We start from the raw sequence: 23,665 nt of genomic DNA on the forward strand, positions 1-23,665 counted from the left end.
GCATCACTTATATGAAGGAACACTGGTTAGAAAGATCTTGTAGTCAGATTTTTTGAATCTTCACTATAAGAGAAATGACTACCAGAAAGGCTTTTGTGACTCCAGCTTTTTTTTTTCTTCAGATTGTTTTTTCCTTTATTTATATTATTCTGTTTTCCATTTTTGCCCCCTTGAGCCGTTGTGTTCAGAAAACCCTTTTGAAATGGATTAAAGAAAACACCTGTATTGTGGGACACAGATCTCTCAGAATTTTAGATATTCTTAGAGCTAGACAGGAGAGCAGGAAACAGGGCAACTCTAAGGAACTCAGACATTCACTGTGGTGATCCATCCTGTACCAGCCCTCAGCCCACTTGTTCAGATAAGCTGGTAGTTGTGGCCAGCCGGCTCTGTGCCAGGTTGTTAACCTGGGTCCGGTCTGTTGTATCTGGAGGGACGAGATCACGAAGTATCAGACTGTGCTTGTCTAAGAACTCTGAATAGGAAAGGTTGAGATGAAGAGCCAGCCAGGCATTGCCGAACAGTTTGAATGGTAACTGATTTCAGGCCTGGCTATAGTTTATGTGTAGGTCTGCAACCCTCAGGTTTTGAAGGGTGGTAGGATCAAGTTGTAAATCTGGATCCTAGAAGGAATAATAGAAGTGATGTAATCTTTTTTGCTCTCCTGTTTTGTTTTAGTTGTGTTTAGCATTAACTTGGCAGTGTAAAACTTAACCCTGCCAGTATCAGCCAAAGAACCTTTCTTTTTATCTGAATATTGATCATGGTTTATTTACTCATCTTTATCTGCCACTGCTTTCCCAGTGCTAAGCTTTTTCCCAGTTAAAGTTAAGAGAGCTTTAGTTTCCAGAGGATCCCATGTTGAGGGTGCACTGTTGTAGCGTGTTATCTGAAGTAATCAGGGTTTGCATTATTAATTCATATGATTCTCTGGTTCCATACATAAACGTGGAGAGGTGGCTTCAGGGTTTCAAAAGTAGCCTCCCTCCCTGTGCGGGAATTTCTTTGTAACATCCCTGAGAGAGTCAGCCTCCCCCTGTGAATTCCCTCAGACAGGTACAGTGTACTTCACTGTTACATGGATTCTTCTTTAAGTTCAGTGATAAATGTTGTTTCTTGAAACTTCTGCATAGTTGCCTGGGTGCTGTCCCCTGGGATATCATTACGGTATTATATGGTAATCCTTTTCATCTAAATGTCTGCATGAAGCAAATATATGGCTGGTTTTTGTAAATGATGTTGAAGTAGTAATTTTTTATGAAAATGTTTTGCTTCAAGACCTTTTTTCTTTTTGAATGTATTAGGGAACGATGTTGCAAGCCATTGAAAGATACATGAAGCAGGCCATTGTGGATAAAGTGTCCAGTGTATCCAGTTCAGCATTGGTGTCTTCCTTAGTAAGTGAGCAGTTAGCACTCTCATTTTTATAGGTGGTACAGTTTCTAGTTGCAAAACAAAGTATCACTGTGGCTCTTTTATAAATGAAACACTTAACACACGCTTGTGTTTATCCAAGTATATTCAATCTCTAGGAGCACTGAACAATTAAAACGGGCTGCTAAAAGCGTGAACTTTTCATAGATTTAAAGGGTTTTGGGAATCTGAACGCTATATTTTACATAAATGAATGGGTGTGTGTGTGTGTGTGTGTGTGTCGGGGCGGGGAAGGGTGGGTAAGGGCCACAGGGGATGGGGACAAGCCAAGGGTCGTTCTGTTTTAAGATCTTCCTTGATGACTGCGCTTGTGTCTGTCCTCTCTTTTCTCTTGTCTTTGCCCTCCGCTTCCCTTGGTCCCCTAGGAATCTGTGTCTTTAATCAAAGTCTCCTGTAGCACTTCTGGGTTTTTCTCCTGGGAAGCAGTCTTTGTTTTAGTAATAGGTTTTTCTGTTTTTCAACAAAACAAAAGTTATTCAGTTAAAACTATCGGTTGTATTTGATTAAAATCAGTTACCAATGTGGGATTGCATCAGGGTATCTGAATCAGAGAAGATCCTGATGCTGGAATAGAATTGTTTGAGTTTTACAGCAGGGGGTATATGTAAGGGGACTTCAAAACATTTGTGGAAAAATGAAATGAAAAGTTTATTTTGGCACAAAAAAGTTGAAATCCATGCATACTTGTGCTCACGTTTGCAAAGGGGTACTGGGGAAAGTTTTCTGGTTTAGCAGTTGCCCCAGGAATGGGACTTCATATAGACTACAAAGATACAAAATTTCCTTTCTTTTGGAATATTTCTGTTGATTTTCCAAGAAAGCTAACTCATGTTTCTCTTATCTGTTGCCATTTCCCCCGTCCTGTGTTTATCAGCACATGATGAAGATAAGCTATGACGTGGTGAAGCGCTGGATCAATGAAGCCCAGGAAGCTGCATCAAGTGACAACATTATGGTCCAGGTACTGTCACCCTCATTAGCTTGTCTCAGGATCAGCTTTCTTTTAGGCCTGTATTTTAGGGGCAGTGTGTGGGTTCCTCCAGATGAGTGCTATCTAAAGGCACATTCTTTGGCATGTTCGGCAGCCTAATTGTGCCTGTGGTCAAGTGAGTGTCTCACTACCCCTGTCAGGACTCTCGCTGGGGCCAGAGTTGTGGCTCAGGACCTAAGCCACCATGCATGTCACCAGCTTCCCATATCGTAGCGTTGGTTCAAGTCCTCTCTGCTCACATTTCTGATCCACTGCCCTGCTGCTGCACCTGGAATAGCAGCAGAAGATGCCCTAAGTACTGAGGCTGCTGCCGCCCACATGGGAGACCTGGATGGAGCCCCTGGCTCCTGGCTTTAGTCTGGCCCAGCTCCCAGCTGTTGTAGCCATTTGGGGAGTGAACCAGCAGATGGAAGATCTTTTCCTCTCCCTGTCTCTCCTTTTCTCTATGTCACTTGGCCTTTCAAATAAATAAATCTTTAGGAAGAGAAAAAAGAGTTTGGAAGGAGCTAGATTACACCGTAGGGAGGGGTAGGTTCAGGACACATTCTTAGATGCAGTAATAGATTAGAGGCTCATTCCCAAGGTCCTTCACATGGCACTGCAGTCTTTTATTTGAAAAATAAATTTTGGCCGGCGCCGCGGCTCACTAGGCTAATCTTCCGCCTTGCGGCGCCGGCACACCGGGTTCTAGTCCCGGTCGGGGCACTGATCCTGTCCCGGTTGCCCCTCTTCCAGGCCAGCTCTCTGCTGTGGCCAGGGAGTGCAGTGGAGGATGGCCCAAGTGCTTGGGCCCTGCACCCCATGGGAGACCAGGAGAAGCACCTGGCTCCTGCCATCGGAACAGCGCGGTGCGCCGGCCGCAGCGCACTACCGCGGCGGCCATTGGAGGGTGAACCAACGGCAAAAGGAAGACCTTTCTCTCTATCTCTCTCTCTATCCACTCTGCCTGTCAAAAAAAAAAAAAAAAGAAAAAAAAGAAAAATAAATTTTGTGTAGAAGGGTGTTAATTCCAGGTTTTTTAGGCCTTGATTACAGACATAAAAATAAAGAACAGGATTTATTTTTGTGAAACTTTAAAACCATTTTGTCAAAAAGATATCTTTTTGATATTTATTAGGCTATTCCTTATTAAAATGAGCAAGATTAAATTCTTAACTGACAATTTTATGTACAGTACTCCGTATGTATTCAAAAGTGCACTTACTTACGCCCATTCAATGTGGAAAACTTCTTGTGTCAGCATAGTCAATTATGTGGAAGCGAGAATACTGATTTACCTCGGGAAACATTCACCACCTAATAACTGGGTGTTTTGTTCATGCAAAACATCGTGAAAATGGTACTTGTTTAGTCTGCTTTAGAAGATTAATCATTGGACCACTAACATGGCCACAGATGATTGAAAGCCATTGAAAGAGACTGGGAAAAACTTGGTACTGAGAGCCCTTATGCTAGGGATGTGTGGGCCGATGTTGCACCGGCCAGGGTCATCTTCAGGTTGTGTGTCTGCTCCGGTGTACCTGTTCTATCTGAATGTATAACTTCTGAAGTAAACTGGAAACACTTACCTTTTAGTCATGCTGGTGTTTAGTATGAAAAAGATATTTTGTTATTGTACATGTGATTTGGTATCTTTTTATTAAGCAATCTTTTTTTAATGTAGCCATGTGATTTCTATTTTTCTGTGTTTTGTCTTTTTTCTAATCTGTGTGCTGCGTTTTCTCTTGTTCTGTAGTACCACGCCCTGGGAGTCCTGTATCACCTTAGAAAGAATGATCGTCTTGCTGTTTCCAAGATGCTGAATAAGTTTACTAAATCTGGCCTCAAGTCACAGTTTGCTTACTGCATGCTGATCCGAATTGCCAGTCGCTTACTTAAAGAGACCGAGGATGGGTAAGTGTTCTGCCCTAGACCTGAGTTATTTTCCGCTTGCACGTTCATGCATCTCAGAGCTCACTTCTCTTAAGAAGAGTTTCTGAGCAGTGCTGACTTTATGGATGAGTTTGATGTTTTCCCCCTAAAAAAAGATTCCTAGTAACAGAATTTCATTTACCTTTATGTGCATCCTCATATAGGTGCTTACTAGATTATGATTACTAATAATACATCAAACTGATATATACGATAGTGTGTGCAAATTGTTAAAGATGAAGGCTGGATGGGACATGACAAGTCATGTTGTTTATCTGTTATTTTATAAACACGAATGTTGAAGTACTGCATTTAGTGGTTTTCCCGAGATGGTCCTATATGTCTGAGGTACATGTGACCTTATCAAGTGTACTTTACCAGCCTTTGGAGAGCCGAGGCAGGGGTGGAAACAGGAGAGATTGTTGAGGTGTAGGAGGCTGGGAACAAAGACCCCCTTCCGGAGCCCACAAAGCTCATTGCTGAACTTGTACAGAGATTTCTGTGTGACCTGGAAAGCTGAAGTGTAACTCACAGAATGATCTCTAGACTCTGAAACTATTCAATACCAGAGCACTGGCCAGCGCTGCGGCTCACTAGGCTAATCCTCTGCCTGCGGTGCCAGCACTCTGGGTTCTAGTCCCAGTAGGGGTGCCAGATTTTGTCCCAGTTGCTCCTATTCCTGTCCAGCTCTCTGCTGTGGCCCGGGAGGGCAGTGGAGGATGGCCCAAGACCCTGGGTCCTGCACCTGCATGGGAGACCAGGAAAAGCACCTGGCTCCTGGCTTCGGATCAGCGCGGTGCGCCGGCTGCAGCACGCCGGCTGTAGCGGCCATTGGGGGGTGAACCAATGGAAAAAGGAAGACCTTTCTCTATCTCTGTCTGTCTCACTGTCCACTCTGCCTGTCAAAAAAAAAAAAAAAAAAAACAAAACAAAAAAATCAGAGCACTGCTGAGAGAGCATTAGGGCTCCAGGAAAGCGAGCAGGAAGCAGGCGCTGCAGGCTGAAAGAGCTGATTGGGGCATTTGGCTGCCACATCCCGCATGGGGGTGGGGAGCACAGATGTTGGGCTTGGAGCCCAGCTAGGTGGCCTGCTAAAGAAACGTCGTGAGTTTTACAGTCTGTGGTCTTTCATTCACAGTGCCTAATAGACAGTAAGAAATTACTTGAAGTGTAAAGAACTTGACAAATGTGACCAGTTGTCAACAAGAAAAAACAATCATGACCCAGACATTGGAATGAGCAGAAAAATGATTGTTTTTCAAAAATCTTTCGATTTTTATTTTTACTTGCGAGGCAAAGAGACAGAAAGAGCTCCTGTTTGGTGTTTTGCTCCCCAGATGCCTGCAATGGCTAGAGTCCACTCAGGCTGATGCTGGAAGCCAGGAGCCCTGTTGAGGTCTCCCTTGTGGGTGACAGGGACCTAACCGCTTAATCCATCACCACTGCCTCTCTGCTCTCTTTTAGCAGAGTGCTGGCATTGGGAGCTGGAACTCAACCCAGGTCCCTGCCGTGGGCGTCCTAATTGGCAGGTCAACATTAGGCCAAATGCCCTTTCTAACCAACAAAAACATTAAAACATCGATTAGAAATCTGTCCGGCCGGCGCCACGGCACAATAGGCTAATCCTCTGCCTGTGGCGCCGGCATACCGAGTTCTAGTCCCAGTCAGGGCGCCGGATTCTGTCCCGGTTTCCCCTCTTCCAGGCCAGCTCTCTGCTATGGCCTGGGAGTGCAGTGGAGGATGGCCCAAGTGCTTGGGCCCTGCACCCGCATGGGAGACCAGGAGAAGCACCTGGCTCCTGGCTTTGGGTCAGCGTGGTGCACCGGCCACAGCGGCCATTGGGGGGTGAACCAAGAGAAGGAAGACCTTTCTCTCGCTCGCTCTCTCTCTCACTGTCTAACTCTGCCTGTCCAAAAAAAAAAAAAAAAAAAATCCAAGGCTTTAATGGAAAATAATTACCATAAGTGAACGGGGAAAATAGAAACCATGAAAAAGAACCATATAGAAATCTTAGAGCTTGGAAATACTCAGAATCCAACCTGAGAAGGAGAACTCAGATGATGAAAATATATGAAGAAATTTGTTACAAGGAATTAGTGTATGCAATATCTTTTTTTAAAAAAATTTCTTTATTTTACTTCAAAGTCAGAGTTACAGAAAGAGGAAAGGCAGAGACAGAGGTCTTCCTTCCGTTGGTTCTCTCCCCAATTGGCCGCAGTGGCCAGAGCTGGGCCAGTCCAAAGCTAGGAGCCAGGAACAACTTCTAGGTCTTGCATGTGGGTGCAGGGACTCAAGCACTTGGGCCATCCTCCACTGCTTTCCCAGGCCATAGCAGAGAGCTGGATCGGAAGAGGAGGAGCCGGGACTCAAACTGGTGTCCATATGGGATGCCGGCACTGCAGGCAACAGCTTTAGCCGCTACGCCACAGCACTAGCCCTGGTGTATGCATATTGAGGCTGGCTAAGCAGGTCCAGAGTCCACAGGGTAGGCTGTCAGGAAGGGAAGGTGGGCACAGGCAGAACTACTGTCTGTGTGAGGGTCTGCTCGTCTTACATCTTCCTGTGTGCAGCAGGATGCTACTCGGGCACACTTTCATCTTTACAGCCTCCTCAGGTAAGTATCCGAGCTCATTGTTCGTGAGCTTTGCTTTCCACCCAAGTGTGGAACACAAGTACGTAGCGCAGATCCCCCTCACTCCAGCTCATGGGAACTCGTTCTTCTCTGCCTTCCGAGCCCTCACTGCAGCGTGTCCTGGAGGTCCAGGCTTTACAGGCAGTCTTCGAAGCCCCACCAGAAGTGTCCTTAAAGACCAGATTCTAGTAACAGCCTGTTGAGAGCAGTGTGGCTGTACCTGTCATGTTCCTCAGGAGGCTTCCAGCTTCCACCCACTACCTGATTCCAAAGGCAGGTCCACAGCTTCATGCACTTCACCCGCAGGTACCAACACCTGTGTGTGTTTTTAATGCTGTACAATACATTTTCACAAATATGACAGCTTATAATAATGACCTTATCTCATAGTACTCTAGGTTAGAATTTCACTATTGGTCCTGTGGAACTAAAGTCAGGGTGTTGGTAGTGTGCCATTGCTCACTAGAACTTTGGGGAAGAATCTACTTCCAGTGCCATTTACATTGTTGGTCCAGTTCATCTCCTTGTGGTTGTAGGTTTCAGGCTTTTAGCCCCAGATGGGTCTGTGCCCCTATAGGCCGACTACCCTCCTCCTCATCCTTCCAGTGAGCAGCCAAGAGACTCCCCTGAGTCCTGTGTGTGCCGGGGGCATTCTGAGGGAGAAGCTTAGGAAAGAGTGGAGAGGGTGCACGGTGAGGGAGAAGCTGAGGACAGAGTGGAGAGGGTGCTCTCTGAGGGAGAAGCTGAGGACAGAGTGGAGAGGGCGCGTGTGAGGGAGAAGCTGAGGACAGAGTGGAGAGGGTGCACAGTGAGGGAGAAGCTGAGGACAGAGTGGAGAGGGCGCCTGTGAGGGAGAAGCTGAGGACAGAGTGGAGAGGGCGCCTGTGAGGGAGAAGCTGAGGACAGAGTGGAGAGGGCGCCTGTGAGGGAGAAGCTGAGGACAGAGTGCAGAGGGTGTGTGTGAGGGAGAAGCTGAGGACAGGGTGGAGAGGGCGCCTGTGAGGGAGAAGCTGAGGACAGAGTGGAGAGGGCGCACGGTGAGGGAGAAGCTGAGGACAGAGTGGAGAGGGCGCGTGTGAGGGAGAAGCTGAGGACAGAGTGGAGAGGGCGTGTGTGAGGGAGAAGCTGAGGACAGAGTGGAGAGGGCGCCTGTGAGGGAGAAGCTCAGGACAGAGTGGAGAGGGCGCGTGTGAGGGAGAAGCTGAGGACAGAGTGGAGAGGGCGCCTGTGAGGGAGAAGCTGAGGACAGAGTGGAGAGGGCTCCTGTGAGGGAGAAGCTGAGGACAGAGTGGAGAGGGTGCTCTCTGAGGGAGAAGGTGAGGACAGAGTGGAGAGGGCTCCTGTGAGGGAGAAGGTGAGGACAGAGTGGAGAGGGTGTGTGTGAGGGAGAAGCTGAGGACAGAGTGGAGAGGGTGCTCTCTGAGGGAGAAGCTGAGGACAGAGTGGAGAGGGCTCCTGTGAGGGAGAAGGTGAGGACAGAGTGGAGAGGGCGTGTGTGAGGGAGAAGCTGAGGACAGTGGAGAGGGCGCGTGTGAGGGAGAAGCTGAGGACAGAGTGGAGAGGGCGCCTGTGAGGGAGAAGCTGAGGACAGAGTGGAGAGGGCGCCTGTGAGGGAGAAGCTGAGGACAGAGTGGAGAGGGCGTGTGTGAGGGAGAAGCTGAGGACAGTGGAGAGGGTGCTCTCTGAGGGAGAAGCTGAGGACAGAGTGGAGAGGGCTCCTGTGAGGGAGAAGGTGAGGACAGAGTGGAGAGGGCGTGTGTGAGGGAGAAGCTGAGGACAGTGGAGAGGGTGTGTGTGAGGGAGAAGCTGAGGACAGAGTGGAGAGGGCGCCTGTGAGGGAGAAGCTGAGGACAGAGTGGAGAGGGCGCCTGTGAGGGAGAAGCTGAGGACAGAGTGGAGAGGGCGCCTGTGAGGGAGAAGCTGAGGACAGAGTGGAGAGGGCTCCTGTGAGGGAGAAGCTGAGGACAGAGTGGAGAGGGCGCGTGTGAGGGAGAAGGTGAGGACAGAGTGGAGAGGGCGCGTGTGAGGGAGAAGCTGAGGACAGAGTGGAGAGGGTGCACGGTGAGGGAGAAGCTGAGGACAGAGTGGAGAGGGCGCGTGTGAGGGAGACGCTGAGGACAGAGTGGAGAGGGTGCACGGTGAGGGAGAAGCTGAGGACAGAGTGGAGAGGGTGTGTGTGAGGGAGAGGCTGAGGACAGAGTGCAGAGGGTGTGTGAGGGAGAAGCTGAGGACAGGGTGGAGAGGGTGCACGGTGAGGGAGAAGCTGAGGACAGAGTGGAGAGGGCACGTGTGAGGGAGAAGCTGAGGACAGAGTGGAGAGGGTGTGTGTGAGGGAGAAGCTGAGGACAGAGTGGAGAGGGCGCGTGTGAGGGAGAAGCTGAGGACAGAGTGGAGAGGGCGTGTGTGAGGGAGAAGCTGAGGACAGTGGAGAGGGCGCGTGTGAGGGAGAAGCTGAGGACAGAGTGGAGAGGGCGCCTGTGAGGGAGAAGCTGAGGACAGAGTGGAGAGGGCGCGTGTGAGGGAGAAGTTGCAGGGAAAACTGCAGTGGAAGATCTTGTTAAAGTAGTGGAAATGGCCTAGGCCTGATTGGACCTGCCGATGCCCAGCAACAAGCATGGAGCACAGACATAACAAAGGACCCAGCAGCCCACTCTGGCGAGCAAGGTGAGGTCAGACTGCCCTGGCCCACACCACTGTTACAGCTGGAGGGAGAGCCTAGGAGACTGCACCGTGTTTGAGTCTGGCCAGCAATGCTCAGGGGAGCTGGTGACTGCTCACCCAGAGCGGGGAAAAAGTGGTGCGTCTGTCTCTCTACTTCTTTCCACACCAGCGCCCTGTGGCTAGCTGCGAGAAGGCTGGCACCATTCTGCACATAAACAGGTAGCAGCTGCACCAGCTCTTCTGTGTGCACTCAGCGGGTAGTGGGGACTGTTGGCAGCGGCAGCCACAGCAGTTCGAGTCAACTGGTGGGGTCTGACCCACCTTGTCATCAGGGCAACAACACCAGCCCCACTGTGCTACCTGGCAGTGCGTGGGGACGGGGAGCCATCCCCACTGAAGGGAAGTGCTGCCCATGGGGACTCTTGTACCCGCCCAGCATAATTGTGAAAGAACTATGACTGTGAACAGCGGGTATTGTGCAGGCCTAGGATCCGGGGATTTTACCAGAGGGAAAAATCCATATTCCCCACAGACTTTGAGTCTGGCTGAGGGGATCTGCCTCAACCTGCCCAAGCAAAACACACATGGGCAGTGGCTCTGAGAACCTCTCAGTCTCTCTGTGGGTGAGACAGGCCAGTAGGATGGAGTGGACTCTCTTGCACTTCTTGACTGTGGGAACCCTGTGTGTTGAGACCATGGAAACACTGTGACTATGTGAGAAAGGGCAGGGTGTAGCTGGGGTTTCTGGGCAAGCTCTGGGTGCAGAGCCACACTCACAACTCCTTGGTTGCCAGGACAGCTCATTGCAGCTGGAACTGTGCTCACAGGGAGGCCTGCACAGATCATTCACATAGATGAGTGCTGAACACACTGGGGACTAACACCAGGGCATTGCTCAGCTTGAAGAAGAGGAGGTCATGGAGTGATCACACCAGCAGACATAAACGACCATACCCCCCTTCTGTTGATAAGAAGAGAGCTACCAGCACCAACTTGGATGTCACCTTGGATATTTGCTCCACCTGGAGCCCTGACAGACCTCCCTGGACATACCTACCACACACCACTTGGTATTCACTGAAAGCACAGACATTCCACTAAGCCACAGAGACACAGCTCAGAAATAAAAGCCACGGGGCGGGGGGGGGGGGGGAGGGAGGGAGGGAGACAACAAAAATTAACTCCATAAATGCCTAAAAATAAATGCAGAAATTCAAGAAACAAGAATAAGGAAGACACCATGAGCCCCCCACCCAGCAAAGTAACACAATAAAATTTCAATGTTAGAATGTGAAGATGAAGAGACAGATGAAATGCTGGAAATGGTATTCAGAAAGTTAATCATAGGATTACTCAAAAGCAATCAGAAGCAAATCGACAAAGTAAAGAAAAGCATATGTGACATGAGTGAAAATTTTTCCCATGGAATTGAGATTTTAAACAGAAATCAAAATGAAATATTAGAAATAAAGAATTCAGTAGATCAAATAAAAAATGCAGTGGAAAGCCTCTACAGCAGACTCAGTGAGGCAGAAGAAAGAATATCCAATCTAGAAGATAAATCTTTGGAAAACTTACAGTCAGACCAAAAAAAATTAAAAAAAAAAAAAACAAGAAAATGGAAAACTTAAAATAAGTGTTGGATATTTATAAGATACTATCAAACAACCCAACATACTTGTCTTACGAGTTTCTGAAAGTGTGGAAACAGAGAATGGGCCAGCAGGCCTATTTAGTGAAATGATTACAGAAAACTTCCCCAATTTGGAGAAATAAAGGGGCATCCCAGTAAACACATAGAACTCCTAACAGACATGACCAGAAAAGATCTTCACCACTTCACATTGTAGTCAATCTCCACAGTAAAACATAAAGAAAAGATTCTGAAGTGTGCACAAGAGAAACATAAGATTACTTTCAGAAGATCTCCAATTAGACTCAACAGATCTCAATTAGACTCAACAAAATATATATATATATATATATATGTATGTATGTATGTATATATTGTCAACCCAGAATACTGTACCCTGCAAGCTCTCATTTATGAATGAAAATGAAATAAAGACCTTCCATAACAAACAGAAACTGTAAGAATTTGTTGCCACTCGCCCAGCCCTACAAAAGATGTGTATAGATGTGCTACACACAGAAACACAAAAACACAGCCATCATTATGAAAGAATAACAAGGCAGAAGATCCCCTGGTAGAAGTACAAAAGAAATCTAAAGTAAGCAATAGGAATATTAATGGGAAAATGGCAGAGCCAAGTTGTTACTTGCCTCAAGTTCACAAAATTAACCTCTGTACTATTTTCTATAAACATTATAGTTTCGATTTTCATGTTTTGGTTTCATAATGTACCTAATTTTTTACTTGGATATGATATAAGGTATCCATTTGATTTTTTTTCCATGTGACTACTCAGTACTTTCAGTACCATTTATTGAAGTGTGTCTTATCCAATGATATGCACTATCACCTTAGCAATGAATGTGGAGTCTTTCTGTGCATTAGTCTGTTTCTGGGCTCCTGTTTTCCATTGCTTTCTGTTCATGTGCCCAAGCTAACAGCATACTGCTTTATTATAGTAGCTTTATAAGAGTGTGAATGTACGCTAGAGAAAATATTCCTCCCTTATCCTTCCCTAAGAGCATTTCTCAGCTCCTGGTTTATATTGGTATGTCTGTGTATCTATATAGTTTTCCCTTCCATCGACTTTGCCCCTTCCTGGGAGATTCTCACCAATGCCAGTAATAAAACCAATGTGTTTTAACCTGGGCAATCACATCCTCCAGATTTTTCATTCATGGGTCTTGAGGACGGTTTTCCACAAGCAGGTCTCTCAGTTTCCACAATGACTGACCATGCTGCCAAATGAGTCTCTCACCTCGAGTATTTTGAATCACTTGCCAGAAAGCCACAGCAGAAACTTGACTTGATGCCAATTTGCTGTGACAGTTTGTATACAATTAAGCACAAATGGCCAAGCAGAATTCGCATAAAGCCTGGAGTACTAAGCATTGGGGGAAACTCACAGAAACTGAGTAATACCAGATACACTGGTCCCCCCATTGCCCATTCATTCTAGGCCAGTGGGCAGAGGTCAGCAGGACAGTTTTCATAACTTGGAAGAGGCACAATACCCTGGAGCTTTGAGGATTTTAAGTGGAATGAAGTCCAGAAGCTCCAGCTACTTACTTTTGTTACCAAGGTGGGATGCAGAAGCTGTACAACATGGCATAATTTTGGCCTCCGCCCGTTTTTGACAGACTAGTATAAATTTTGAAGGGAACTAGTTTGTCATAATCAGGGGCTTGGACCCAAATCTTACACCTACCTATATGACTGGGCTTGTCAGTAGCAAGAATGTTCTGTCAGTACTCATGCTTGGACCCCTTGCAGGTAGAAAGGAGCTGGAGTCCAAGCTCTGTGGGGGCCAAGACTGATTGTCTCACACATTTGGCTAGTCCAGTTGTTATGGAGGTTAACAGGGAGCAGCTCATTTTCTGGGAACTCAGCAGATCCATTTTGGACAAAATGACTCTCGCAACTCACCTCTTAGATTCATTTGTTAATTCTCATAATTTCTTCCTCCTTTTAAAAATAATGTATATTTATTTGTATTTTGTCTGAAAGGCAGAAAGAGGGAGACAGAAAGAGAAATCTTAATTAACTGGTTAACTCCTCAAATGCCACAACAGCCAGGCCTGCGCCAGTCCAAACCCAGGAGCCTGGAATTCACCTAGTCTCCCATGTGGGTGTCAGGGATGGAAGTACTTGAGCCATCCTCTGCTGCATCCCAGAGTGTATATTACCAGAAAGCTGGCTCTGAAGGGAAGGTGGAACTCAAACCAGGCACTCTGATATGGGATGCAGGAAGCCAGGCAGCAGCTTAACATGCTGCACCACGATGCCTGACCATCAGTTCTTTGGCTTTCTATGTACAGTTTTGTGTTTGCTTAATAATACATTCTGAGGAAGGTGTCATTAGGTCATTTTGCCTAATGCAAACAACATGTGCAGTGCCTGTGATCCAGCAGTTTCTCTTCTGAGAGTGTGCCACAAATACTTACCCATGTGTACAAGGAAACAAATAAAAAGGTGTCAGTTCCATTATTTATATCATCAAAATTGAACTAAGCATAATGGTTTCCAGTTGCATCCATTTGGTTGCGAAAGACAGAATTTCATTCTGTTTTTTTGGCTGAATAACATTTTCTTTATTCAGTCATCAGTTGATGGACAACTACGTTGATTCCATATCTTAGTTATGGTCTAATTGAGCTGCAATAAACATGGGGACAAAATAACTTTCATATGCTGATTTCATTACATTTGGGTAAAATCTTGGAGTGGATGACTGGGTCATATGATAGATCTATTTACAGATCTCTGAGGAATCTCCATACTGTCTTTCATAATGGTTGCATTAGTATACATTCCCAACAACAGTGGATTAGAGTACCTTTTCCCCCAATCCTTGCCAGCATTTTTTTAAGATTTATTTATTTATTTATTTGAAAGGTAGAGTTACAGGGAGTCAGAGGCAGAAAGGGATAGAGAAAGAGGTCTTCCATCTGCTGGTTCACTGCCCAGATGGGACACTCCCCATATGGCTTTACCTGTTGCACCAGTGTTGGTCCTGCCACTGTGGTTTGTTTGTTTGTTTTTGTTTTTGTTTTTGATGATAGCCATTCAAAGTGGAGTGAGGTGAAACCTCATTGTGGTTTTGATTTACATTTCCCTGATGGCTGGTGATCCTGAGCATATTTTCATTTGTCTGTTGGCCAGTTGCATTTCATCATTTGAGATATGTGTGCTCCTGTACTTTGCTCACTTTTTAGAAAAACATTTATTTATTTATTTATTTATTTGAAAGACAGAGTTACAGGGAGAAAGATGGAGAAAAAGGTCTTCCATCCACTGGTTCACTCTCCAAAAGTTGGCAACAGCCGGGGCTGAGCCAGGTCAAAGCCAGGAGCCAGGAGCTTCCTCGGGGTCTCCCACATGGGTGCAGGAACCCAAGCATTTTGGCCATGTTCCGCTGCCTTTTCACATGCATTAGCAGGAAGCTGGATTGGAAGTGGAGCAGCCAGGACTCAAACCAGCACCCATATGGGATGCCAGCAACTCTGGTAGCAGTTTCACCCACTCTGTCACAGTGGCACTCCCACTTTGGCCATTTCGTACCTGGACTTTTTCTTCTACTGTTGTCGAGTTTCTTGAGTTCTTTCTAGATGCTGGATATTAATCCTTTGTCAGTTGTATAGTTTGCAAATGCTGTCTTCCATTCTCTCAGTTGCTCTTCACTTTGTTGAGTTTTCATCGCAGTGCAGAAGCTTCTTAGCGTGATGCAATCACAGTTGTCTGTTTTATTCTTCATTGCCTATGCTTCCTGGGTTTTTTTCCAAGAAGTCTTTGCCTATGCCAATGTCCTGCAGAATTTCCCCAATGTGTTCCTTCAGTAATTTGATGGCACTGGGTCATAGATTTAGATCGTTGACCCATTCAGAGTTGATTTTTATATAAGCTGTAAGGTAAGGATTTTGTTTCATACTTTGTGGATATGTAGATTGAATTTTCCCAGTATCATTTTTTGAAGGGATTGACATTTCTCCAGAGATTGATTTTAGCTCCTTTGTCAAAGATTAGTTGGCTGTAGATGTGTGGGCTGATTTCTGGTGATTCCATTCTGTTACATTGGTCTACACGTCTATTTTTGTGCCAGTAGCAGGCTATTTTGATTATCATTGCTTTGGGTAGTATGGACATTTTGATGATGTCAGTTCTTCCAATTCACGGACATGGAAGATTTTTAGAATTTTTTGGTGTCATCTTCTATTTTTCTTTAATGTTTTGTAATTTTCATTGTAGAGATCTTTATTTTATTTTATTTTTTTAAATTTTTTTTTGACAGGCCGAGTGGATAGTGAGAGAGAGAGACAGAGAGAAAGGTCTTCCTTTTTGCCGTTGGTTCACCCTCCAGTGGCCGCTGTGGCTGGGCACATTGCGCTGATCCGAAGCCAGGAGCCAGGTGCTTCTCCTGGTCTCCCATGCGGGTGCAGGGCCCAAGCACTTGGGCCATCCTCCACTGCCTTCCCGGGCCATAGCAGAGAGCTGGCCTGGAAGAGGGGCAACCGGGATAGAATCTGGCACCCCAACCGGGACTAGAACCTGGTGTGCCGGCGCCGCAAGGCAGAGGATTAGCCTGTTAAGCCACGGCACTGGCCTCATTGTAGAGATCTTTTACATCCTTGGATAAATTTATTCTAAGGCATTTAAAATTTTTTGTAGGTATCGCGAATGGTACTGATCTAAGTAATTCTTTCTCAGCCCTAGCTTTTTTTGTGTATACAAAGGTTATTGATTTTTGTGCTGATTTTATATCCTGCAATGTTACGAAACTCTCTTAAGAGTTTTAATAGTCTCTTAGTGAAATCTTTGGCTTCCCTATATATAGGATCATGTCATTTGCAAACAGAGATCATTTGCTTCCCTCTTTTAATTTTGTATCCGTTTGATTTCTTTTTCTTGCCTAATGGCTCTGGCTAAAACTTCCAGAACCATATTGAATAGTAATGATGAAAGTGGGCATCCTTGTCCAGTTCCAGCTCTTAGTGGAAATGCTTCCATCTTTTCCCCATTCAATATGATGCTGGCTGTGGGTTTGTCATATAACGCCTTGATTTTGTTGAGATACGTTCCTTCTATACCCAATTTGCTTAAGGTTTTTATCATGAAACGATGTATTTTATCAAATGCTTTCTTGTATCTTTGAGATAATCTTATGGTTTTTATTCTTCAATTTGTTAATATGATGTATCACATTCATTGATTTGCATATGCTGAACCATTCCTGCATACCAAGGATAAATCCCTTTTGGACTGGGAGAATGAGCTTTCTCAGTGTTGTTGTATTTGATTAGCTAGTATTTTGTTAGGGATTCTTGTATCTCAGGGATATTGGTCTATAGTTGTCTTTCTTTGTTGTATCTTTTTCTGGTTTTGAAATTAAGGTGATGCTGTCCTCAGAGAAGGAGTTCGGGAGGATTCCCTCCCTTTGCATTGTTTTAAATAGTTTGGGAAGAATTGGAATTAGTTTTTTTTTTTTATTAATTTGTTTGAAAGGAAGAATTATAGAGAAGCAGAGAAAGAGAGATGTCTTCCATCTGCTGATTCACTCCCCAAATGGCCACAACAGCCAGAGCTGGGCCGATCCAAAGCCAGGAGCCAGGAGCTTCCAATGGTCTCCTGCATGGGTACAGAGGCCCAAGGACTTAAGCCAACCTCTGCTGCTTTCCCAGGCCATAGCAGAGAACTGGAGCAGAAGTAGAACAGCAGAACTCGAACCGGTACCCATATGGGATACCGGCACTGCAGGCAACAGCTTTGCCTGCTATACCACAGTGCTGGCCCCTAAGCTTCCCTCTTAACACTGCTTTTGCCATATCTCATAAGTTTTGATATGTTGTGTTGTCATCTTCATTCATTTCCAGGAATTTTTTATTTCCCTTTTGATTTCTTCTGTGACTCACTATTCATTCAGGAGCATGTTTTTCAATCTACATGTGTGTGCATATTTTCTAGAGTTTCTTAAATAGTCAGTTTCCAGCTTCATTTCACTGTGGTCAGAAAAGATACATAGTATGATTGCAGTGGTTTTTAATTTGCTGAGACTTGCTTTATGGCCTAGCATACGGTCTATCCCAGAGAAAGTTCTAGCACCAATGAAAAGAATGTTTTTTTCTGCAACTGTGGGATGAAATGTTCTGTAGCTATCAATTAGTTCCACTTGGTCCATACTGTAGACTAGCTCTGTTGTTTCTTTGTTTATTTTCTGTCTAGTTGATCTGTCCATTGATGAAAGTGAGGTGTTGTCCCCTATGTTATTGTATTGGAGTCTGTGCTTCCTTTTAGATCCATTAACATTTGTTTTAAATAGCCAGGTGCCCTGGTATGGGGTGCATGTACATTTACTATTGTGACAGCACCCTGTATAGAATTGATCTCTTAAACATTACTGCTATGGCCTGGGAAAGCAGTGGAAGATAGCTCAAGTGCTGGGGCCTCTGCACCCATGTGGGAGACCCGGAAGAAGCTCCTGGCTCCTGGCTTCAGATTGGCGCAGCTCTGACCATTGCAGCCATCTGGGGAGTGAACCAGTAGATGGAAGACACTTTCTTTCTCTCTCTCTCCCTCTCTCTCCCTCTCCCTCTCTCCCTCTCTCCCTCTCTCCCTCTCTCCCTCTCCTCTCTGTAACTCTGAGTTTCAAATAAATAAATAAATCTTTAAAAACATGATAAAAGTCTTAGGATCATGTTACATGATGCAGAAAGAGCGTTCAATAAAACTTCAACATCCATTCATGATAAAAACTGAAAAAGTATATGTTGAGTGGGTGTTAGGCACAGAGGTTAAGTTGCTGCTTGGGATGCCTGCATCCCATATCAGAGTGCCTAGTTTGAGTCCTGGCTATTCCACTTCCAGTCGAGCTCCCTGCTGTATGCACCCTAGGAGGCAGCAGGAGATGGCTGAAATACCTGGATCCCTGCCACCCATGTGGGAGGCCCACACTGAGTTCCAGGCTTCTGGCTTTGACCTGGCCCCAGCTCTGGCTGGAGTGAACATTTAAGGAATGAACCAGGTAATGGGAAAATCTTTTTGTCTCTGCCTTTCAAGTAAAATTTTAATAATTTTAAATTATATATAGAAGAAACATTCCTCAACATAATAAATGATGTGCATAACAGACTGACAGCCAACACTGTGCTGAAAGGTTAGAGGCTGAGAGCATTCCCTGTAAGATTTGAAAACAAGAGAAGGCTGTCTACCCCACCACTCTGAATACTGCAGTACTGGAAGTTTTAGCAGAGCTGTGAGGGCCAAGAAAGAAGTAAGAGGCTTTCAGACAGGACAGGAGGACGGCCAGTTATCCCTCTCTGCAGGTGACATGATTCTACAGAGAAACCTGAAGTCCCCACCTGGATACTATTAGACCTGATACACTAACTGAGCAGAGATGCAGGCTACAAGATCAACCCACAGAAGTCACTCACGTGTTTCTACACCAATACCAAACTCACTCAGAAACTTTACGAGCAGTTCCATTCCCTATAGCTGTAACAAATTACCTTGCAGCCAATTTAACCAAGAGTATGAAAGACCTCTCCAATGGAAATTACAAAACACTGTTGAAACTGAAGAAAACATAAAGGAGAAAAGTTCTGATGTTTACAGACCATAAGAACCCATATTATTAAAAAGCCCATGTTGAGGCTGGTGCCGTGGCTCACTTGGTTAATCCTCCACCTGGAGCACCGGCATCCCATGTGGGTGCCAGGTTCTAGTCCCGGTTGCTCCTCTTCCAGTCCAGCTCTCTGCTGTGGCCCGGGAAGGCAGTGGAGGATGGCCCAGATCCTTGGGCACCTGCACCCACATGGGAGACCAGGAGGAAGCACCTGGCTCCTGGCTTCGGATTGGCGCAGCGCCAGCTGTGGTGGCCATTTGGGGGGTGAACCAATGGAAAAAGGAAGACCTTTCTCTCGTTCTCTCTCACTGTCCACTCTGCCTGTCAAATAAAAAAAAAAAAAAGTCCGTGTTACCCACAATGACTGACAGATTCAGTGCAATCCCCACAACATACCAATGGCATTCTCCACAGAATTAGGAAAAATAGTTCCAAAATTCTTATGGAACAAGCCCTGGATAGCCAAAGCAGTCTTGAATAAAAGTTCTAGGCATCACAATACCCAATTTGGAGACAAACAACAAATTTCTTAAAACCAGAACAACATGACACTGGCATAAAAGCAGACAGACCAGTGGAACAGGATAAAGATCCCAGAAGTTAGCCCACATGTCTACAGCTGATTCTTGACAAAGTCACTAAAAAAGCAGATGCTATGGAAAGCAGAGCTTCTCCAGTAACTAACGGTGATGTAACTGGATACCAACATGCAGGAGTGACGCATCCCCACCTGCCGGTGCACAGGAGGATCAACTCAAAATGAATCAAAGGTCTAAATCTGAGAATTGGAGCTGAAATTATTAGAAGAAAATACAGGGCCGGCGCCATGGCTTAACAGGCTAATCCTCTGCCTTGCGGCGCCGGCACACCGGGTTCTAGTCCCGGTTGGGGCGCCGGATTCTGTCCCGGCTGCCCCTCTTCCAGGCTAGCTCTCTGCTATGGCCCGGGAAGGCAGTGGAGGATGGCCCAAGTGCTTGGGCCCTGCACCCGCATGGGAGACCAGGAGAAGCACCTGGCTCCTGGCTTCGGATCAGCAAGATGCGCCGGCCGCAGCGGCCATTGGAGGGTGAACCAATGGCAAAAAGGAAGACCTTTCTCTCTGTCTCTCTCTCTCACTATCCACTCTGCCTGTAAAAAAACAAAAAAACAAAAACAAACAAACAAACAAAAAAACCAGGATAAATACTTCAAGATGTTGGCATAGTCAACAACTTTTTTGGATAAGACCCCAAAACACAAATAGCACTAGCAAAGCTAGATAGATGGAATTAAACTAAGAAGCTTCTGTACAGTAAGAGAGAAATCAACAGAGTGAAGAGATAACTGATAAGAGTAGGAGAAAATATTTACAAACTATGCATCTGATTATTAATACAACAAATATAGAGGATTTCACACAACAATAGAGCAGACAGTCCAACTAAGAAATGATAAAAAATTTGGATAGAATTTTTCAGAAGAAATGGCCAGCATATAATACATGAAAAAAATGCTGCATATCATTAGCTGTCAGGAAGATGCAAATCAAACCCCAGTGAGGTATCCTCTCACCCCAGTTAGAATGGCTATTGTCCAAAAGGCAAAATTAGAAAATATTGAGAAAAGAGAACCCTTATGTGCTGTTGTTAGAATTGTGAATTATTTTGGCAGTTGTAGAGAACAGAATGGAGGTTCTGGAAAGAAAGAGTTGGAGGGGAGGTAGTGAGAGAGGAAGGAGAGAGACTGGGAGGGAAGGACAGGAAGAAAAGAGGAAAGGAAGAGAGAAAGGAAAAACAAAAGAAAAAATCTACCATATGAGGTAACGCTTCTAGGTATAGATGAAAAGGAAATGAAATCTGCGTGTGAGAGAGATCCCTGCACCCACATGTTCATTGCAGCACTATTCCCAGTAGTGGAGACTGGAGCCCACCTGGCTGTGCATCAGGGACTGAATGGGTAGAGAGAATGCGCAGTCCCCAGTCAGTGGACTATTACTCAGCCATGCAAGGAATGCTGTCCTGACGCTCGCAGCAGAATGGAGGGAACTGAGGATCATGTTAAGTTAAATAACCAGACTCAGATAGATAAAAACTGTATTTTCTTATACGTGGAAGTGAAAAAAATCTGAAATTAGGTAGTGATTACTAGAGGTTGGGAAAAGGAGGGAGAGTGGCTGGAGGGAGGTTGTATAACAGACATCGACTGAGTCACACAGACGTTCCAGTGTCCCCGAGCAGTTGCACAGCTGTAGTTCACAGCAATGTTTTATGTACTGTGTGAAGACCTGAAGAGGGATCTGGTAGACGGCAGACATTGGTTCATTTGGTCCACTGTGTTTATGTGCTGAAACATTGTACTGTACTCCTTCAAATGTGTGAGTATTACATGTTAAACATTTAAAGAATAATTTAAAAATGCATGAAAATGGATTTAAATGGGAAGTTTATTTTGGTGCAACAAATTTAAAATCTCTGCATAGTTTTCTTTTTAATAGTAAGTATTTTCCGTGGCTGTTTTGAGAACTCCCACTATGCATGTATTTCATAGTTTTTGCACCAAGTAAACTTACATTTTAATTTTATTTTCCCACAGACATTGTGCAAGGTTTTTCAGAATTGCTCTATGTTGACTGCTCTTAAGGGCTGTGCATATCCATATGAGTTTTAGGATCAGGTTAGAATTTCTACAACAAAAAGCCTGATGGCATTTTGTAAGAATTGCAGTGAACAGAAATTTGTCTCTTTTGAGAAAGTGAATTTGGAAGAGTTGCCATCTTGATAATATTGGATCTTCAAGTGTATGAACAGACTATTTCTTCATTTAATTAGATTTCTTAGAAGGATTTTCTGATTTCACACTAAGAGTCTTGTGTTCTTTTATTACATTTTTTACATTTTATTACATTTATGTATTCTTATGCTATTATTAAATTTTGTTTTGTTTTTGGGGTTTATTGCTTCTATACACACACACACACACACACTTGCACAGAGTCTCAGTGTCAAGCATAGGTGAGATTGTGGCTTTGTCGATTCTTTGCTGGGCATTTGGTCATCCCTCCACACGTGACTGCTGGATCCTCTGAAGCACCACAGGAAGTTTCAAAGCCCCGGTGTGGGTCTCATTCCCAGATTTTCCTTCTAAGGATTGTTGCCAGTCTCTTGGTTGCCTCATCTGGAATTGCTACTTCTGGCAGCTGCAATATTAACCACTTGCCACTGTTGGTTTTGGACAAACTGTGAGAATAAGACTTTCCTCACTAAATAAGCTCTAAATCGGGTGAAGTCAGGATTAGCCTTTGAGTGAGGCTTCTCTAGGGGTACCGGGCAGTCAGATGTGACAGTTCTGTGAGGATGCAGCCTGCCTTCTCTGGTGGCTGCTGGGATGCCAGTCCTCACGGCTGCTCTGGTTCTGATATTGCTGATTTCCCAGCTCCTAAGGAACAGGGAAGAAGGGAGATGGAAACTGGGACTAGGGCAAGTCAAAATACCAAATACCAGAAAATTCACCATTCCCTTCAAGATTTAATAATACTCATTAGATTGTTGCATGTCTGGTTAATTTCTAGAGTTCTGATAAAGTTTATAGTGATCCTTTTTCTCATTGTTGTTTTGAGAAGTGGATTTTCAGATCCTTCACCCACCGTTCCGGAAGTCCTCCTGGATCTCTGTGCTTTCAGCCATCATGCATATTGCCTGTCTGAATAATGACCTTTGTGTATTTATTGGCAGCCATGAAAGCCCACTCTTTGATTTCATTGAAAGCTGCTTGAGAAATAAACATGAAATGGTCATATATGAAGCTGCTTCCGCCATCATCCATCTCCCTAACTGTACTGCCAGAGAGTTGGCACCTGCTGTTTCAGGTGAGGTGTATGTTGGATCAGTGGCTTTTGCTTTTGTCTTAAGTTCTGTAGATCTGCATAGTAGATATCAAGAATGACTTTTGAACCTCAGATCTGTGTGTATATATAGCCTTTGTGTTCTAGTAGCTTATATACATTATAGATAATTTGAGTTGTTCTTTATTCTTTTTCTAAAATTTGTATTCCCAATATAATACTGTTGAAAGAATTTTACATAGATGACAGATACCATTAATGTGTTCGGTAATGTGTTTTGTTAATGTTTAGAAAGCCCATTTGCGCTTACAACTACCAATATTTCTACCATTTGAATTCACATATTAAGAGATGTCTAATTCTTTTACAACAAAAAGCCATTCTTCTATTTTTGATGATGTATTTTCATGTGAGTTTTTGATACTATGATCTAATTTCCTTCTGCATATTTTGAATATAATTCATGAAATATTTGTTTTTAGTCATATGATGTGTGATAAAATGAGCAGTGAACAGTGGTTTTCTTTGTTTGCCTTAGTTCTTCAGCTTTTCTGTAGCTCTCCTAAGCCGGCCTTGAGATACGCAGCTGTGAGGACCTTGAATAAAGTAAGTGTTCATTGCTAGGTACTGACTTTATCAGTGTTTGATTGAGACACAAAGTGAGAAGCGCTGGGATTGCTCCTCAAGGTTAGCACCTGTGGCTTACGGCTATACTTCTATGATACTTCATTTGTATGTTACCTGAAATTCGGCAATTTTTTATTATCCAGCTGAAATTATAATTCACTTCTGGCCTCTGAGTATTTTATATTCAAGAGCCATGCCAGTGATAGCCGTTAGCCCTAAGAGATTTTTAATTTCAATTAATTAAAATAAAATTAAAAATCCAGTTCCTCATTCTCCTAGTCACATTTCCTGTGTTCATAGCCACATGTGGCTGTTGTGTTGGACAGTGCAGCTTTTGG

At 44.7% G+C, this 23,665-nt stretch overlaps 1 protein-coding gene across 1 annotated transcript in view; it reads left to right on the forward strand.

The window, feature by feature from the left end:
• COPG2 (COPI coat complex subunit gamma 2) overlaps positions 1-23,665 on the forward strand; it is a 135,816-nt gene that overhangs the window by 57,282 nt on the left and 54,869 nt on the right. Inside the window, exons 7-11 of the mRNA XM_062199635.1 lie at positions 1,305-1,397; positions 2,309-2,395; positions 4,161-4,318; positions 22,591-22,724; positions 23,239-23,306. Of these exons, the coding sequence (XP_062055619.1) occupies positions 1,305-1,397; positions 2,309-2,395; positions 4,161-4,318; positions 22,591-22,724; positions 23,239-23,306 (540 nt within the window). The remainder of the gene's footprint in view (positions 1-1,304; positions 1,398-2,308; positions 2,396-4,160; positions 4,319-22,590; positions 22,725-23,238; positions 23,307-23,665) is intronic.

The sequence above is a fragment of the Lepus europaeus genome, chromosome 1 (assembly GCF_033115175.1).
Source record: "Lepus europaeus isolate LE1 chromosome 1, mLepTim1.pri, whole genome shotgun sequence".
NCBI lineage: Eukaryota > Metazoa > Chordata > Mammalia > Lagomorpha > Leporidae > Lepus > Lepus europaeus.